The following is a 20,382-nucleotide window of genomic DNA, read 5'->3' on the forward strand; positions in this document are numbered from 1 at the left end:
TTATATAGGAAAAGAATTTTCAAACCAAGCTAAGATAATGTACCTATGTGTTTTTCTTAATTTTATTCCTAAACATTTTGATGGAATCTTTTTTTAGACAATATGTATAAACTAGTAAATAATGAGTACAAAGATTTATTGAAAGAATTAATTACAAAATTCGTTCCATTTCATTGTATATGTGCATATATATATATGTATATATATATATATACATATATATAAATGCATTCACTTTCATATTGTATTTGTGAATGTGAATGTATTCAAGTCTCCACATTTAAAAATCTAGCCTTTGAATTTTGGTTTAAGTTTAAATCTAAAATACCAAATCCAATTCGGAGTTGACACTAAATATTTTAGTAATTTTTTTCTCATATGAATATACCAGTTTGCTTTAAAAAAAACTTGACAAAGAAATTATTCCTAAAGTCAGCAACAATTTTATAATATCTCCATTATAGAGATGTTTGAAAAATTCATGGAAAATCTGAATTACATTAATCACTTTTTCTTCAAAAAATATAGGTGAGGTGATTATAACAACACCCCATAGTCTCTTGAGACTTCTGAAATATCATAGCTTGTTATTTCTTAGACTCTGTCACCTTATTTTTGATGAAGTTGAAGTGTTGTTCTTCGAAGCTGGTGAACAAGTAAGTATTATTGCATGTTCAGATATTGCTTTGTTCACTCATAATCAGCATTTTAGTTCAAACAAGGCTGAGAACATATGTGTCTGGTTGAGAAAGGATGCATATATTCCAAGGCATTTTTACTCTCCAAATCTACCACTGGCAAAAAGCATGCTTCTGTCTTTGACAGAAAGTGCCTTGCGTTTAGTAGGTATATTAAATTTTTGAATTGGGGTGGCTAGGTGGAGTAGTGGATAAAGCACCGGCCCTGGAGTCAGGAGTACTTGGGTTCAAATCCGGTCTCAGACACTTAATAATTACCTAGCTGTGTGGCCTCGGGCAAGACACTTAACCCCATTTGCCTTGCAAAAAAACCCTAAAAACAAACAAAAAATTTTTGAATTGAAGAATACTTTTCTGACAGTACATTCTCTCTAATTTTTATTCTTCCTACTTAAATTTTACTAATTGTGTACCAACAAGGTTTTCTCAATATTGCTTATTTTTCATGTTTTGGTCCTTACAGAGCTGTTCTTCATATCTTGGGCCATATCTTTATGACCATTGTGGAATTAGATATTACTGAAAGATTGTGAGCGGTTTGGCAGGACCACAATATATAGAGGATCCTAGACATTAATAGAAAACCTATTTCTAGGTAGTCCTACTTGGGGGGGGGCAGCAAGGTATCACAGTGGATAGAGGGATAGAGCACCAATCCTGGAATCATTAAGACCTGAGTTCAAATTTGGCCTCAGACATTTGATTATTTGTTTAGCTATGTGGCCTTGGGAAATTCAATTTAAAAAAGAGAATTAAATAGATGCAACCTGAGTTAGGATTTTTATATGGTAGCATCAATTTTCTGTCATATTTCATTAAATAATCTAAAATAATTATTTTTACAGATGCTTACCATTTTAGACTATTTCAAGAAAACTATTATAATTGAAGAAAGAGAATCTGCACCTCATCAGATTGTAGCTGTTGGAGCTCATTGGAGCAAACATATAGAACTTTTAACCAAAGAATTTATGAACGATCCTTACATTATTATAACAGCCATGGAAGAAGCTGCTCTTTATGGAAATGTACAACAGGTAAACCATGGATGTGATTTTTTTTTCTTGGTGCAGAGATTCAAGATCTATGTTGTAATAGTTCTATATTTGAAACTAATAGTATATTTTTAAGGGTTTCACACCTTAAACTCACTGAGTAAGTATTTAAATTAGACAGTTTCTTCTATTTGATTTCATCAAAATACCATTAATAAAAAATGAAACCAGAAGAAATGCACAAATTTGGAAATTCTAGTTTATCCTCTTTTCTTTTACTAGGTAGTACAACTTTGTCTAGACTGTGAAAAAACCTCAACATTACTTCGAATGCTTGATTTCAGTCCAAGTCATGCTCAGAAGACCTTGATATTCACAAGTTCTGTGGCTGAAGCAGAAACAGTTTGTAAGGTAAGAAATACATTATGTTCTCCAAAGATTATGCTGCCATCTAAAAGTCACTTGGGTCCTAAGAACTTTGGCTAGGTAAACACACTGCAACTATTATGAGGTGATGAAAGAATTAAAAATAAATACTTATTCTCATATATTCTCTGAGTTGTAACAGTATAATTAGAATAAATATCATAATTAATATTTATTACATATTTAGTTCCAGAACTGAGAATCTGGTTATTCACAATTATATTCTCAAGTAATTTTCTGTGGCTGCTGTCCAAAAAAAAGTGTATCTCTTAAAAGATTTTGACTTCAAGTCTATAGCTGTGATCTTTTTTCCTCCTATAGTATACCTCTTCCATCATACATTTTTGGTACAGGATAATATACAGTCAAATATTTAAAACATAAAATTATTAAAATTACCACAGAATAAGGAAACATTAAAATACAAACTACAAATTATCTAAGAAGTCTGCTAAGCTCATCTTAGTTCCTTATAGTTACTCTTTCCAAGTGACATGATAGATTTCTCTACTCTCATTCTCTGGATCATTTTCTTCTTTCCTTGCTACCCCTAGTATAAAGCCAAGAGCTTTTCTTCTCCACATCATTACCCTTAATCGCTGTCTTCTAGGATAAAGGTGTTTTACCCACAACAGGATTTTTTTAAATTTAATTCTCAGCATGGTCCAGGCTTAGAATGGTGGTGTGGCAGTTCAGACCATTGATCAATATGATCCATAAATCACAGGTATTAATTTTGTAATCTTATGTCGGTACTATGACCTTGAGTTGTTAACACATGAGTTTCAGATACTATAGTTTCACTTCCTAGCAGTATAGGAAATCATGTGACTTGGAACTCTTAAAATACATACACACACACACACACACACTCACTCATTTTATATTAACTTATCACTGAACCATAGGACTACCGGACCACGTTACAACCACATGAAATCCATTTCATCAGGTCAGTACCCCAGCCCCAAATCACCTTAGATTTCATTGTAATTTTGCCGAACATAATTGGAAGATCTAAGAACAAATTAAACAAACTGATCCTCTGGAAGTCAGTTACTCAATATATTTTAATTCCTCAGTATCTAAAGATATGACCCTTTTTTGTCTTGTTATACAAATTCTTTTTCAATCTTGGTGACCACATTTAGGGTTTTCTTGGCAAAGTTACTAGAATAGTTTGCCATTTCCTTTTCCAGCACATTTATAGATGAGGAAAACTGAGGCAAACAGGATTAAGTGGCTTGCCCCAGGTCACACAGCTAGTAAGTGTCTGAGGACAGATTTGAACGGAGAAATGAATTTTCCTGACTCCAGGCTTCGTGATCTAACCACTGCTCACCTCACTGCCCTTATTTATGATTATATAAACCAAAACCTCGATTACCTATTCCAGTATAGAAAGTATATTAATCAATAATATATATTAACTTTAATAGAGGGTCATTAAAGTACAACAATTTAGCAGCATTTCATGGGGGGTAAACTTTTGATATCTATGAAGCTATTTACTGTATTACATTTATCTCACTAGATTTGCTTATTAAAATAAAGACTGAGAGAAAAATTTAATCCTATTTGTTAGTCTGTACTTTAAAAAGTAGAAAACTGTAAAGATTTTCTTCCCCCTCAAAAGATTACCATAGTATGAAAAGCATTATAAGCTTAGTGTCCCTGGAAAATTTATTTGATTAAATCATTCTCCAAAAATTCTAAATAAAGGAAGTTGACTTAAAAATAGACTATCTCAGTAATTCTTGTTAGTTATACTGAAGTAATTAACAGTATGTTTCTTTAATTTTTGAATTTATCTTTTTTGAAATTATACTTATTAAATTTTGAATTTCTTCAGGTAGTGGAAAGCAGCTCAATATTTTGTTTGAAAATACATACAGAAATTGCTGCTAATTTTAAAAATGTTTTGGAGCAGTGGAAAAAGAAGTTAAGTTTTGGCTCTCATATTGTATTGGGTAAGTGCTATTTTTATTTGTAAAGAACAGTAGAATAGAACGAACTATATATTGATGTTTTTATGAAAAAATTTTATCACATCTTCAAAAATATATGAAGTTTTTGTCTATAACAAGTTTCTAAAATGCAGGGTCATTTTTATAAAACTTCTGATTTGGTGCTACAAACTTTATATGGCCAATAAATGGACCTATCCTGAAAACAAATTAGAACTTCCAAAAGTTACATCCTGTAGATCAGGGTTTCTTAACCTAAGAGTCCATATAAATCCTTCTCTGAAAGTAGTCCATGGATAGAGTTCAGAAGGGTTTAGGAGCTTGAATGGGGGAGAAAAATCACATCTTTATTTTACTGTAATTGGTTTCCTTTTTAGCACTGCTTTCCTACTGCGTACAAACATACTCATGTCTCCCCTATCATCAGAAAAACCTGTTACTTGTGCCTCCTTGCAGATTGTCATCTTATATCTATCCCTTTTGTCGCTGAACTCCTCGAGAAGAGTATTGATGATACCTCCCCTTTTTTACATCTTTACAGTATGATTTCCAGTGTTCTCCCCAAAGTTATTAACATTTTTAAATTTCCAAATCTAATGGCCTTTTCTTAATTCTTATCCTCCTTGATGTCTTTGTAAGCCTTTGACTTTGTTATTCACCATTAACGCTATAGGTTTTCATGATAGTTGGCTTTTTCTTGATTTTTCTCTTGCCTGTCTGACTAACTCCCTATCTGTTTCCTTGGGTGGATCTTCATCAGGGTCTCAGCTGCCAGTTATCGATATCTCATAGGATTCTGATCTAGGCCTCTTTTTCCTCTGTATTATTGATTTCAGTGGCTCTATTGGTCTCAATTATCATTTCTATGTAGTTGCCTTTCAGATCTACTTGTCTAGGCCTAATTTCGCAGCTTACCTCTAGTCTTACATCTCCCAACTGCCTAATTCAACATGACAAGAACAGAACTAATTAACTTCCCCTCTCCCAACCTTTTCTACTTCCTAAATTTTTGATTCCTATTTCCATCATCCTCTCAGTCACCCAGATTCACAATCTAGGTGTCATCCATGATTATATTTTATTTTTATGCATTTAAATAAAATCATTATTATGAGAAAGGTTTTAATGTTTTGTCAGACTTAATAAATCATCTGGAACACAGAAGAACCCTCCTGTAGATAGCATTTTATGGTTAGCCCTCGTTTTAAAGGTAAGAAAACCTCCTGTAACATTGAATAACAATGATATTCTACTTTCTATGTGCTTGGTCTAGGACTATTCAGGGTAAAGTGACTGGCAGATATTATGATTGAAAGTTCAAAATATGATTAATCTGGATTTACAATAGGTAAAAAGAGGCATTTTGAGAGTAAGGAGATTGCACAATGGGTAGGAAAAAGGCAGGGAAACTTGACTGAGATTTCTTAGTATGTAAAAATATAATGTAAAGAATTTTCTTGGAAGAATGGAAAATTTGAAAATCCAATGTGTTACTATCATTTTTTAACTTTGTATTTTTTTTCTTTTCAGTTTTAACTGATGACTGCATACCTCCTTTGGCTATAACTGATGCAACTTGTGTAATTCATTTTAGTTTTCCTGGTTCTCCAAAAATTTTTGGAGGGCGTTTATATTGCATGTCTGATAATTTCCAAAGTTTAATTGAACAGGTCTGAATCACTTTTAATGTAGTCTTTGGATATTACTATTTAATTCTTTAAAAAAATATACTTAAAAAATTGAGACTGTTGCAAATTAAACTTTTCCTTTTACATCTTCTTTAATTTTAAGGGTGCTTCTATAGAGCAAGGAAATAAAAAGGCAAAATCTATTTTGCTACTGACAGAAAGAAGTGCATGTTGTGCAGTTGGTGTATTACGTTATTTGGAACGGACAGATGCTAAAATTCCTCCAGAGCTCTGTGACTTTACTGCAGGTGTTTTGGAAGCTAAGGAAGATAAAAAACTCAGAAGACCTCTTTGTCATTATCTTAAAGTTTTTGGTTTTTGCAAGTAAGATGAGTCAAATTTTAGTAAAGACTAATTTTCCTAATTTCTAAATATCAGATGAGATGTGTAATTTTAAAAAGTGTAACTGTAAAGTTATAGAAAGGATCATTTTTAATTTAGGTAATAATTTTGTGGCACATTTCAACATCCCATGGGATACTAACCTTGGTGTGATGATATCCTGAGTTCAAATTGAGCCTCAGATACTTATTAGCTGTAACCCTGGACAGGTTACTAAATCCTGATTGCCTCTTCCCTTTCCACCCCCAAAATAGATAACTCCACAAAGCACGTCTCCCTGTAAGTCAGAAATCATCTACCTAGGAGAGATAAATGAGATCATCATTAACTGCATTGTGAAATTTATTTGAAATTTACTCAAAAATTATTTTTTAAGTTCTAGCATTTCTCACTTTTTCACATCTGATTCTGTTAAGAAGATATTCATTCATCCTAGTATTTTAAAATACAAATAAAACTCTTAGGCCTTAAGACAGACCTTAGAAATAGAGGAAAGTGGGTGGTAGGTTGATTTCAGATGTATTTGTCACTACTTTTCATAGGTGATGTTTGAGGTACTTGGTTGAATTCTGAAAGTCTTGGTTTGTATTTGTACCAACAGTTGGAGATTAAAGATAGACATAGATCATAATTATAGTATTGAATTTACTTTGGTTTGGTTTTGCTTTTTATATATTTTAATTTTTTTTCTAAACACAAATTATAATGTAAGCATCATTCAAAAAAGGCTGAACTAGGCTAGGATGTAATTCAGTTCATACCACAAATTCTAATTTAAGGATGGAGATTAAGTAGTTTTTAATAGATGTTAGCTTGTTACATTGTGGATAATTTTAGGATCAAAAGTAACTGTACAATACTGAACACTTAAGACATCATTTCATTCATCTTTGCCAATATTTTTCTGGTGTTTCAGTTTGTAAAGATAACTATTAAAATCTTTCATTGTTGGTATATTGGGTAGGTAATCAATTTCATTTTCATGGAAATGTTTTAAGTAGGACTCTATGGCTAACAAAACCTTTGTTTTCATTTGTTATTTAATTTGGTCCATTCTAACTCTAAATCTGTGATGTAGATAAGTAGGTACATAGTTTTAAAAGATGGTTAAAAAAAGAGGCTCAGAGGTTAAGGTGACTTGCCTGAAGTGACAAGGACTGGAGTTTGTATGATCCCACTTCCTTCTATAAGTGTTTTCCCTATTTTGCCACAGTGTATCTTAGTAACTTTTTGGTCACATAGTTAATATTAAAAGTGTTATTGTTATCATCATGCCCCTTTTGAAATTAATAGTACCATTCTTAGATTAGTGTCCAATTAGTATCTCTCTGGGTTCCAGTGACCTTTTTCTGATGCTTTTGGGATCAGAGTGCTGGAACTGAAAAGAACTTTCAGAGACCATTTTGTCTAGCACCCTTATTTTATATTTGCAGGTTCTGAGCCTTCCAGGGCTTCTCTGAGTTCACACTGACTTCAGAGTCATTGCTATTTCCACTGTATCAAGCTGCTCTTCATCATAGTTGTGGGAGAAAAGACCAAAACAAATACTCAAAACATTTCTGATAGCTTTTTTTTTTTAGGTTTTTTTGTAAGGCCAACAGGGTTAAGTGGCTTGCCCAAGGCCACACAGCTAGGTAATTATTGTCTGAGACCAGATTTGAACCCAGGTACTCCTGACTCCAGGGCTGGTGCTTTATCCACTATGCTACCTAGCCACCCCTCTGATAGCTTCTTTTTTTTTAACTTTTTTTTTTTTTTTTGCAAGGCAATGGGGTTAAGTGGCTTGCCCAAGGCCACACGGCTAGGTAATTATTAAGTGTCTGAGCTCTTATAGCTTCTTAACAGAGATATGATGTATATACCATAATTAAGTAAGAGGTTTGACTTGGTTTTTAGCCTTATGGCAGAGAGAAAGAAAAGAGGTGGTTTTCACAAGGTATTTGGATAGCCTATCCTACGTTTGAGAACCCAGGATCAACTTGATGCAACTAATAACAATATTATGATATAGTAAATTGTGTTGTATATTAGTAATAACATTGTCTTTTGTATGTGTACATTTTGATTAGCATAAAATTGGAAACATTAGAATATTCACAAATAGAATGAAGCACTTTTAAACTTTTTCTCTTAATCACAATTTTACAGTACTTAGATAATAATCTTGCTTTTAGACCTCTAATTTCTTTGAAATGTTTTTGAAGTATTTTAAAATAAATCCTTTCTTCACTTGTAATCCCAAATAATTGCAAATGGAAATTTGCATAATTATTTACATAATCTTATAACTGATTACATTTGTTCTGTATTTAAAAAATGTAATCTTGATTTTTTTCAGAGATAAAAGAATATGTTCAGATCGACATCATATTAACCCAGAGGTAGACATGCCAAGGAAATTATCTAACCAAACTCTGCCAACAACTGGATATGTTAAGGTAAGCTTAAGAACTTTGTTAGGGGAAGTTTAGTAATACAGTGAATAGAGTATAAGTGAGGTCAGAAAGGCTCATCTTTGTGAGTTCAAATCTATACTTGGACATTTACTAGTTATGTGACCCTGGGCAAATTACTTAACCTTGTTTACCTCAATTTCTGTAAAATTAGCTGGAGAAGGAAATACTCCAGTTGATTCTCTATCCAATTAAATCAGGACAACCCTCCTACTCTTCTCTCTCTCTCTCTCTCTCTCTCTCTGTGCCTTTCCTCCTAAAGTTTATCTTGTATCTACTCTGTATAGTGTGTGTGTGTGTGTGTGTGTGTGTGTGTATCCTGTATTGTTATATATTGTTATATATCTTATATGTCCTTTATTAGAATTTTAGTCCTCCTTTTTTACCTAGAACTTAGACTACTGCTGAGCCCATGGCAAACAATTATTTAATGTTCATTGATTCTGACTTGTATTTGAGGGTACTGTGATGATCACTGCATCCTTTTTTTTTAAAATGAGAGGCAATTGATATTAATTGACTTACCCAGAAAAACAACTAGTAAATATGCCTGAGGCTGTATTTAAACTCAGATCCCCCTGACTGCAGGATTGGTGTTATAATCCACAGGGCCACCTATCTGTCCCACAGTGGCGTCCTTTACTAAGTGTTCATTTACCAATTTTTTTTTTTTTTTTAGTTTTTTGCAAGGCAATGGGGTTAAGTGGCTTGCCCAAGGCCACACAGCTAGGTAATTATTAAATGTCTGAGGCCGGATTTGAACTCAGGTACTACTGACTCCAGGGCTGGTGCTCTATCCACTGCACCACCTAGCCGCCCCCATTTACCAACGTTTTTAACCACACCTGAGAGAACCTCAGTATGGGGAAAGAGCTTCTATTTAAAGAACTTAACTCTAATAATGTGTCACTAATTGTTCCTTTGATAACAGGGTTCCAAATTTTTCCATGAATTGAATTTAAGTTCATGGGATTGTAGTTTCAGATTCTGTTTTTCTCCCTTTTAAAAACTGACACATTCAGACTTTTTCAGTACTTGAGCCCCTCTCTCACACCCTTATGTTCTTGGTGATCACTGGCTGGAGCTCAACCAGCTCTGCCAGCCCTCCTAGGCATCAGGATGTGGGTGACTTTACCAAGGTCAGTCCATTGGCCCTCTTACCCTTTGTTTTGGTATTACTTTACTTATTATTCACTTCTTTTCTATCATTTTCAGTCTAGAAAAAGTTCTTAGTGACAGAGAAAACTAGAAATCAAATATGAATTGATTGGAGCTGAAGTTTTTCTCTTATAAACCTCTTAGGATCTTTGAGTGTGTTACTCTGTCCAAATTTCTTCCTTGTCACACATTTGAAGACACAGCAGTCAACTTCTGCTTCTCCATACCTTCCTATTGATTTTTTTTTGGAGGGTGAATACTATTTATAAGAATCTTATATACATAACAAATCTAATTTAGTAAAAAGCATAGAAACAACTTATGTCCAGAGTTTAGGGAAATAGCTGAACCACAGTACAGCAAAGTATCAAAATGGTGCTGTACCAGGTGAAAGACCAAACATATGAAAGATTAGGGGACAGGAATGCAGAACAGAGGCTGAATCAGAACATGTACAATAGCTATTAAAAAATGCAGCAAAATCTGAAAATGACCACAGAAGAGATGAGAAGGGTAAAGAAAGACAGGCAAATAAGCTGTTAGTGCTCTCTAATTGAATAAGTTTGAAATTTGTGACTTAAAATGTGATTTTATTTTGGTTGAATTGTTAGTGCCTCAAATTATAATGAAGTTCTTGATAAGTTTTTAAACATTAAGATATTTTATATAACATGAGTAAAACTTCTCTTGTTAGGATATACATTACATGAATCTGTAGGTAGAGGTGATGGAAAAAGTGATTTGAAGTCATAAAATCCAAGATGAATGTCTGAATCATCAGTGAATGAAATCACAGGCCATCATCTGACCAAGATTTTCTACCCTCTGCCCTATTATATCATTTCCATCATTTCTACCTCAGCACTCAGGTTTCCCATAATCAGTAAGAATCAGGTACAGAGTAATAGTTCCTGTCATTATTTCTTCCACGATTTTGATGGTTGAAGGAAGTTATCATCTAATGATTACTAATTGAACTCATTCTTACCATGTCCTATTTGGCACCAGGCCAAATATATATAAATATGTTTGCCACATAGTTTGTACCCAACAAAAATCCTGATTATAATCGAATTATTAAAACACTTAAATTTTGTGCAAGGCACTAGCAGATGCTGAGGATACAAAAAAAAAAGGTAGCTCCTGACTGCATGGAGTTTCTATCCAGGTAGTCTGTTGTATTGATAATATTTTTTTCATTTTCTGCTTCTATTTCTCTTCCTCTAATTAGTATTCATTCTGCCTTCTGATCTGATTATATTTCTCTATGTAAATTTCTTCTTTATATGCATTACTATACTCTATTGTCCCTTTTATTCTGTTCTCTCTGTTTGCAGTGTATTTCTGCATAGCCATATGAAAGGTCTCATCCCATTCAATCTCATATTTCTTTGGTTGAAGCCTTTAAATGCTCCTTGTTGTAAATAGGTATCTGAGGCTATAAGGTTTCATTCTTGACTTTTGTAAAAAGGATTTTGGCATCTGTGAATGAAATTAGTTGGCAGATATCTTCTAATGAACTTTTTATTTTTTGTAAAGAGAAGATTTCGTTTTTGTGTAATCCCGTAGTTAAGCTTAAATACACCACTCTGTCTCTGCAGTTAAGATATTCTATAAAGGTGTTGATTTCTATATATGATTTAAACTCACATACATCATTTGCTGAGAATTAGCCAATTTTTGGAACAGATAAGTGGTGCAGTAGATTGAGCACCAGTCCTGAAGTCAGGAGGACCTGAGTTCAAATTTGACCACAAACATTTAAAACTAGCTGTGTGATCCTGGGCAAGTCACTTAGCCTTTATTATATACCCCCAAAAAGTCATCCAGTTTTCAAATATGCTTTTTTTTCCTCCAATAAAAACTCATTGTGACATGAAGATGACACTGGGCTCTTGAAAACGATTCTAGAAGTTCCAGCAGGTCCCACCAAACTGGAATGGCTTTACTTTCATACTGATAATGGTCTCTGTGTCTCTCATTCAAAAATTAACCTAGCTATGTTAAAAAAAAATGCTCTTCACTAGAAGGTTGACCATCAGGTAATTTTTTCATAGAGAAGGACACCAATGATTTTATGAGGAGGAACAACTCATGAAATCATCAACTTAAGGCTTAGTGGGATTGTGACTTTTAGAAAGGAGGTAGCCACATTAAGGAAACTTTAGATTTTTTGAAGTCTATGTTGTGCTTTCAGATAATACCTTTCTATATCGTGAATGCCACAAACTATTTTGGGCGCATAGTTGATAAATACAAGGATCTGTATGCAGCACTTATTTTGGAAATGAAAGAGTATTTCAAAGAATCCAGTAATAAAATGTCTGTTGAAAAAGTTGAGAAGTTTGCATTGTATGGACTATATGAAAAAGCAGTTTTTCACAGGTAAGATGCTGATTTGTTTTATCCAAAGGAAGGTTTAAATTGCACTGTAACTGCATTCTCATGACTATAATGAAAAAAAAAACTTTATTATTATTTCCTAGGGATATCATTATATCCTAGGCACTGGGACAAGTAGAAATGTGAGTCTGCATGTTGAATAAATGAAGTTTTTATTAGGTGTGTTACTGTGTATTAGGTTCTGAGAACACAAATGCAAAAATGAGAGAGATGTTGCTTATCCCTTCCATCTTAGTTGAAAGAGACATAAGGAAATGTGGCCTCAAAAAAGGAATTTGGATCAGAGTTATTGCAGGAAGGGTGGGTACAGCCATAGTATAATGGATTATTATGCTCTTTCTAGAAGAGTAGTATTCAACTCTTGTTCTAAAAGCAAGACTTGTCAGCAGTGGTAATGGCAAATGTTGAAACAATAAAATATTTTCAAGTATTCCTCTGGTAGCAAATTCACTTTATGAAGACAGCCTTGTGCTCCTTTACAAATCTGAGACAGTCCTGTTTTATTTTGCATTCAAAAAAATTCAAAATTATGTGTAGCATATAATGTATAAGGCTAACTTGTCATTAGATTATGGCCATTGGCACTGTTTTCTGTGACTGTTATTGATTCAGGATCTTAGATGGTAGGTATATCTAACTCAAATAGGGTTCTAGGATGTATTTGAAAATAATTCAGGAATAATAAATCATAAAAGTTAATAGTTACCTTCATATTAATAGTATCTTGGTTTGAGGATTTTTCAGACTTTATTGTAAGTTTATTTTAATATAAAGTATAATTAGAAGGCACTTAATGAATTTTTTCTTCTAACATTTGAAAATATTGATTAAATTTGCAAAATTCAAGAATTTATTTCTTATTATTTAATAATAATATTTAACTCTTTATTTTACAGGGTTCAGGTTTTAGAAATGAGCCAAAAAGAGGAAAATTGTACCTTTTTTGATGTCCACATAAAATTTATAGATGAAGGCAGGACTAGTGATGCTAAAAGTCATCAACTACTTCATCTACCCCAGAGATTTCAAAATCTACCTCCACAAGCTATAGAATTTATTGTCTGTAGAGTGAAACCTATTGATAATGAAACTGAGTGGAACCCAAAGGTAAAATCCTATGCTTTCATGTTTTTTTTCTCAATGAAAATATTTAGTAATTTGGATATAGTAGCCATGATTTTAAAATATAAAAGTAATGTTTGAAGCAATTTTTGTATCTGAATATAAATGATAATGAGAATTTTATGTCATCATATGCCATCTGGTTTAATCCTCTCATTTTAACTCGGTGGAGTCTAAATGAATTGTCTTAAGGTGACCCAGGTTGGTGTCAAAGAGATGGGGTTTGAATTTAGATATTCTTTCTCCCTAGCTAATGCTTTTTTCACTGTAACATGCTATCTTAAAAAATGGAATAAAAAAAAAATGCAATGTTTACAAAAGATGATAGCGAGAAACGTAAACACTTAAGTCATATATTGAAAGATAATGGAAATTTTTAAAATTAAAAATATTCTAATTTCAAATGAGTACTGTGATGATAAAAATTCATATATTTTTTATATCCCTTTATATCTCCTGAGTGGACTAACTTTAATCCTAAGCAGAACATTTTTATATTGCTTTTAATACTATGTGGATTTTTGTAGTAATTGTTTTTTATAAATCAATCTTTCAAGTAACGTATAACAAAATGACTTTTACAATTTTTAGGTTACTAGATATATTCACCACAAAATTATAGGAAAACTACATGAGGCAAAAATAGTACTGTCCTTGGGAAATACTGTTTGGGTTGATCCAATGGTAAGTGTGACATTTCTTAGAAGAAATATATTGAGTATTTACAAGGGAATCAAAAATTATCCCAAATATTCTTTTTCAAAAGAGTAAAAAACCTTTTTGAACAAGAATCTTAATTTCAGTTTTGGTGTACTCTTCTTTTATACTTGTATGTTTTTGACATATCTAAATGATAAAACAAATGATTAAAGATGTAGTTTTAAAAATAATCTTGCTAAAATGTGCTTTCCAGGAGATAATCTTTGGCACATCATCTTCATCTCATTTTTTGATAGCTTTTAGGTATGCAGTATTGGAATGATCATTTATATTTAGTGTGACAATAATAATAATAACTTAATTCATATAGCTTTTATTTTTAAACTAAATTCTAAACCAATTCATATATTTTCCACATAATTCATATAAATTTCTAAAATGCTTTACAAATATTTCATTTGAGCCTTTAAGGGTTTTTTTTTAGTTTTTTTTTTTTTTGTAAGGCAAATGGGGTTAAGTGGCTTGCCCAAGGCCACAAAGCTAGGTAATTAAATGTCTGAGACCGGATTTGAACCCAGGTACTCCTGACTCCAAGGCCAGTGCTTTATCCACTACGCCACCTAGCTGCCCCCTGAGCCTTTGGGTTTAAAAGATGCTTAGTTTCTGTATGCTGCTAAAATTATTCAACATAAAAGTGAAATCGATTTAAGAAAAAAATAAACCAAATACTTTCCCCTAGATTTTTCTTTATATATAATGTTATAGTATACCATTAGAACTGCAAAGCAGAGAATACTTTCTTCCATCTACTCCATCAGTATTCTTTTGGACTGAAATTGTCAGTCGCAAACTGTTTATGGAGTCAGTAGTTGCCATCTAATACAGCTCCAAATAATCTTTCCTTAAAAAATTAAGGGGCTGCCTCTAATGTCCCTGATTTTGTTCGTAAGTCAGAAATCAGTGTACATTGTGCTTACTGGTGTTTGAGAAAAGATTTCTCTTCCTTAAAATAAACTTGGGTCAGGCCTTCTTTTCCAAGTTTATTTATAAAAGCCTGTTCTTTAGGTTTAAACTTTGGATAATTGTTCTGTAGTGGAAGCCTTGAAATATCTGAATCTTAGGATTTTTGTCCTTAAAATAATGTAGAAATTGAAATCAATAGTTCTTGTCTCTTTTTTTTATGTTATGTTCTTTTGCAATTTAGATATAGAAAAGATAAATTCCCATAAATTCAGGAATTCTAATGTCATTCTTTATTTCCTGGTACTAATTTCTAGTCCACACCTATATCTCTGTATAACTGCTTCTGCTGCTAGAGGGGCCTGGTGTTAGGGTATGCATGTACTTGTCTAGTTGAAAAGTAGGATATCTAGTGAATGAACTCCCAAAACTATTGGAAACTAAATTTCTCTGATGCAATCAGAAAAGTTGAAAGGGAGGTAAAAAAGAAGAGTTTTCAAGAGAAGAGGGCAACAGATATATAAATTTCAATTTCTGATATCTCTTGTACTTTGTGATTGAAGAGATTAAACTTGTCTTTGGTGAATGTAATTTATCATATAAGCCTTTCCAGTTAAAATTAAAGTACATTAAAATAATTGAAAATGTTTTTAAAAATTGTAATTCTGAAATTTACTTAATATTTTGTCTCTCAACTTAAGGTCCATCTCACCAAGCTTTCAGATTTGAAAACTTCTGTAATTGAATATAATGTTCGAGCTGAAATTTTATCAATGGGTATGGGTACTGATAATCCAGAACATATAGACCAACTTAAAAAACTATGCCAAGAAAGCAAAATGGTAGGCCTTCAAGAGAACCCATTCCAAACCATGTGAGTTAATGTTTCATCTTTTTCTATGTTTGAAACCCTGTATTTTCATAACTAAAATATTGTAGTGCTTCTGCAGTTACTCTACCAAGGCAGTGTATAGTACAGTGGAAACACAGGGGCTCTGGGTTTGCATCCTACCTCTGCTACCTCCCAGGAGAATCTTGGTCCAGGACTATATATTTGCCCTTTTCTGACGAGAGCTAATCATGTCATCTCTGTGGGCTTAAGTTTCTTCATATGAAAAAGTAGGGCTGTACTACTAAATGACATCTGAGGCCCCTTTCAGCTCTTATTGGTCTATGATTTCCTAGGGTAAGTACTTTTTAGTTGAAGAATAAAACAGAATTGATATAGAAGACTTGTTTTTTTTTTTTTTGCAAGGCAATTGGGTTAAGTGACTTGCCAAGGTCATACAGCTAAGTAATTAGAAACTGTCTGAGGCACAATTTGAACTCATGTCCTCCTGAATCCAGGTGGTGCTCTATCCACTGTACCACCTGGCTGCCCCTGTAGAAGACTTTATAGAGAGTCCCTACTGTAAAACTTTGTTAGAGGTTAGACTAGGTTTCCATCATAGAAGGTAGTATAATTCATTGAGCTTCTCTAAAATATATTTTGGCAAGGCAGTGATGTGATAGAAAGTGTACGATACAAGTACTCAACTTCAAAGGATTTGGATAAATTTCCAGGCCTCCTCACATTGCAAAATGAGTTTATTACCAGTGTTTTCCTTTTTATTATATGAATGGTAAGATGTTGAAAAAGATATAATTTAATGATAATTTTCTCTTAGTATAGGCTTAAAAAGAAATTCAATTTATCATATTCAATTTAAGCAAAGAATTGTTAAAAGAATCACATTTTAAAATTATAATAATGGTTAATAAAAATTTACAGAACATCTTGCTCAACTTGGACTTTTATAGTGTATATATATATATATATATATATATATACACATATATATATATACACACACACACACATATATATATATATATATATATATATACTGTTGAAGAATCTCTGAGCTGCTCATCCCGCTACATGTTGTAATATAATATGCCTCATATGCATTCTTTATTCATTTAGTTTTTTGTCTGTCTGTCTGTCTATCTATCTATCTATCTATCTATCTATCTATCTATCTATCTATCTCCTTTAACACCCAGCAAAGGTAGAGAGGATACAAATGACCTGCAAAGCTCAATATCAGATGATGACAGAATTTCAGAAAACAGTATTTCCTTAAAAGTTAATGCAGATAATCAAAAGTCTGGTAAGTTCTTATGATGCAAGTATTTAATTTTCTTGTCTCAAATATGTTGATTTTTTTAAAAACATAGCTTTTCTTTATATATATAATGTAACTATACCATTAGAACTGCAAAGCAGAGAATGCCTTTCTTCCATCTATTCCATCAGTATTCCTTTGGACTGAAATTTTCAGTCACGAATTGTTTATGAAGGAGTCAGTAGTTGCCATTTAATAGAGTTTCAAATCATCTTTTTTTTGTGTGTTATACCTTACAGTGACAGTACATAAAGGGATGATGTGAACTTGAATATTTGGTCAGTTTTACTTTTGATTATCATGACTGGATTAGAGGATCTTAGAATGACAAATTGGGGTTTTATTGCATTTATATAGCATTTGATTTATCTAATTTGTCCTTCCAGATATACCAATCATGAATGTACTTACAGTTGATGAAAGAGGAAATGGGCTAAGGGGCAATAAGAGACTTGCCAATCTCTTTTCATTGTATCTTGTTGCTGCTTTAAATCTGTTGAGGTTTTTATTTTTCTTTTAAATGGATTTCAGTTTTTGCTATTAATAAGTATATTGATACTTCACCCATGAAACCTGAGTCATCAAAAAATCTTCATCCCTTCATTTGATTGTCTTTAGCCTGGAGGAGAGTTAGTTGCATTGCACTTAGGTAAATAACGGGGTAAGGAGATTCATACTGTACAGTCAATGATAACCTTATCTGAGAACTTTTTTTCTTTTCTTAGAAGTAATATCAGAAAATAGTGGAGATAATTACATTAAAGAAACAACACAGCAGCAGTATAAAAGGTATGACTCCATAATTTGAAAGGAATTTTCTTTAACAAATAAGTTCCTACTAAAGTAGTTGTAACAAATATACTGCAGTATAAGGCTGCTCTTTTATTTCCCTCTCTCATCAAACTTCTAACACCATTCCATTCCTCCCATGCTCTTATGATCTCATTTAATACTTAACTAAGAAAGTGGAAACCATTCATTGTAAATCCCTTTTCTTTACCTTAAAACTCCTTGGCATGGTCACCTGTTCTCTCCTGTATTCTGACCTGGCCTGACCCTTTCTCCCTGCAACCAACATTTCTGCATATACCCTTGGTTCAGTCCTCTCCCACACTGTCTGGAAGATCACCCCCAAAATCATCCCTTTGGTTTGTATTTGTTGCTTCCTTTCCTGCTTCAGTAAACATGTCTATGATATCTCTTCCTTAAAAATCCTCAATAGACTGCTTCCTTTTATCTCAAGCTATCTTTTCCTCAAGCCACACTTTTAGGGAAAATTGTCTCTATTTGCTTTGCTTTTCTTATAAAATGCCACCTTCTGCACTATTCTCCTAGTCACCAATGAGTTCTCAATGGCAAAAACCTTCACAAAAGCTGCTTTGGTATACATTCTCTTCTCTCTTCTTTCTGCCTCTTTAGGATCTGAGTTTTCTTTAAAAATTCAGCTTAGAAAAAAACAAACAAATTCAGCTTAGGTACCCAGTCTACATGCAGTGTTTTTTGATTCCTGTTCACAACTACTAGTGACCTGCCCCTCCCAAACAAAACAAAACAAACCTACTTTGTATTTTTTTTGTGCAGATTTTTTTTTTTTTTAGGTTTTTGCAAGGCAAATGGGGTTAAGTGGTTTGCCCAAGGCCACACAGCTAGGTAATTATTAAGTGTCTGAGGCCTATTTGAACTCAGATACTCCAGACTCCAGGGCCTGTGCTCTAATCCACTGTGCTACCTAGTGACCCCATGTGCAGACTTTTGCTATCAGGGATTGATTCACTTTTTATATAAAACTGCCTGGAATATATAGATTACTTAACAAATGTTTGTTGATTAATTGAATGCTTTCTTTTCCTCTCTCTCTCTCTCTCTCTCTCTCTCCCTCCTTCTCTCTCTTATAGTTTCCACCCAGAAATAAAATGGTTTCAAAAAGAAGATCTTGTAATTGTAAAGATAAAGCTAAGGAATGTAAAAGATCAGAAATGTAAATTTTTTAGAGAGAGGGTCGTTTTCAGGTAGGCCTGTATATATTTTATTTTTTGAGGAAAAAAATCTGTAGTTTATTTTTGCTTTTATAAATATATATATATAATTTGTATGTATGTATGTTTTGGTTTGATTTAAATCAACTGTTTATACCATTTCATAAGAGTTAATCAAAGAAGAAAACCTTTTTTCTTTTTTGGTTTTTACAAGGCAGTGGGGTTTAAGTGACTTGCCTAAGGTTAGTCACCCAGTGTCTGAGACTGGATTTGAACTCAGGTCCTCCTGACTCCAGGGATGGTCATCTAGTCACTAAGCCACCAAGTCCCAAGAAGAAAAACCCTTAGAGAGTGTTTGCAACTTATTTAGATGAAGGTAGTGAAAGACATCTGATAACCTTGACTGATATTGTTTTTACCCTTACTTTTTTTCCTTAAATGAATCAAACTGTATGTATGCAGAGAGGAGTGTAATTGTATCATCACAGTCATCCAAAAATTTCATTTGAATGAATCTTTATGTCTTGCACTGACAGAATAATATTTTTTGATAAGTTCATGCACTTCTTCAACAGAAATATAGACTTAAGTAGGAGCAGATATGTAGATTGAAAGAGTCACATTTTGCAACCAATAGATGGACATATATTTTGCAAAGATATGCTCAATGCAAAAAGGATGCCATCTACATTAAGACTTTTATAGTAGGTGGTGATGCCTAAGGATATGCAATACTAGACTCTACATGTGATCTTCAGTTTAAATCATTGCCCAATCTGTAAACCAAAAGATATGAGCTCACATGTTTGTCATTATAGTTTTAAGCAAGATAAAATTTTATCTACCAGGGGAGTCTAAATTGTAAAGGTATATATTAAATAGAAATTGACATGGAAACAATTGGAAACAATTTATACTTGTATAAATTTTAGTCCAAAAAAACTGGAACCACTTGACTGTCTTAAAAAGGCTAACTTTTTTTATTTAGTGCTTGGGTAGGAGATAAATTTTACTTGGCTGATATGGACCTACATGCAAGTATATTAAAAGAAGAATCCAAATGTCTTATTAAAAATGAAGAACCTATAGTCACTCTTGTAAAAGAAATAAAAGAATCTTGGCATAATTTACTTAAGAAAAAGGTAAGTAGTAGATTTTAAATATTTTTGAATCTTGATATGCTTTGTATGTATACATACAGGTATATTTATCCTATCTTATAAGTTAAATATTACATTTTATATTTAACAGAATCCAAATGTGTCTTTCGATTTTGATCATTGGGAGGAATGTGAAGATATAAGCCCCTTTTCTAATGGTAAGATTATAATTATTAGAAGCAAGAGCCAAGAAGAGGGAGACTGAA

The 20,382-nt window shown here is 32.8% G+C and overlaps 1 protein-coding gene across 1 annotated transcript in view; it reads left to right on the forward strand.

Moving 5' to 3' along the window:
• Window positions 1-20,382, forward strand: part of TDRD12 (tudor domain containing 12) — a 62,863-nt gene that overhangs the window by 40,647 nt on the left and 1,834 nt on the right. The window contains exons 15-30 of the mRNA XM_074211484.1: window positions 529-656; window positions 1,544-1,735; window positions 1,976-2,104; window positions 3,972-4,089; window positions 5,617-5,756; window positions 5,878-6,098; window positions 8,455-8,554; window positions 11,925-12,112; window positions 13,027-13,237; window positions 13,844-13,936; window positions 15,574-15,746; window positions 16,919-17,025; window positions 17,766-17,829; window positions 18,936-19,049; window positions 20,005-20,158; window positions 20,268-20,334. Coding sequence (XP_074067585.1) covers window positions 529-656; window positions 1,544-1,735; window positions 1,976-2,104; window positions 3,972-4,089; window positions 5,617-5,756; window positions 5,878-6,098; window positions 8,455-8,554; window positions 11,925-12,112; window positions 13,027-13,237; window positions 13,844-13,936; window positions 15,574-15,746; window positions 16,919-17,025; window positions 17,766-17,829; window positions 18,936-19,049; window positions 20,005-20,158; window positions 20,268-20,334 — 2,199 coding nt within the window. The remainder of the gene's footprint in view (window positions 1-528; window positions 657-1,543; window positions 1,736-1,975; window positions 2,105-3,971; window positions 4,090-5,616; window positions 5,757-5,877; window positions 6,099-8,454; window positions 8,555-11,924; window positions 12,113-13,026; window positions 13,238-13,843; window positions 13,937-15,573; window positions 15,747-16,918; window positions 17,026-17,765; window positions 17,830-18,935; window positions 19,050-20,004; window positions 20,159-20,267; window positions 20,335-20,382) is intronic.

This window comes from Macrotis lagotis, chromosome 1 (assembly GCF_037893015.1).
Source record: "Macrotis lagotis isolate mMagLag1 chromosome 1, bilby.v1.9.chrom.fasta, whole genome shotgun sequence".
Taxonomy (NCBI): Eukaryota; Metazoa; Chordata; class Mammalia; order Peramelemorphia; family Peramelidae; genus Macrotis; species Macrotis lagotis.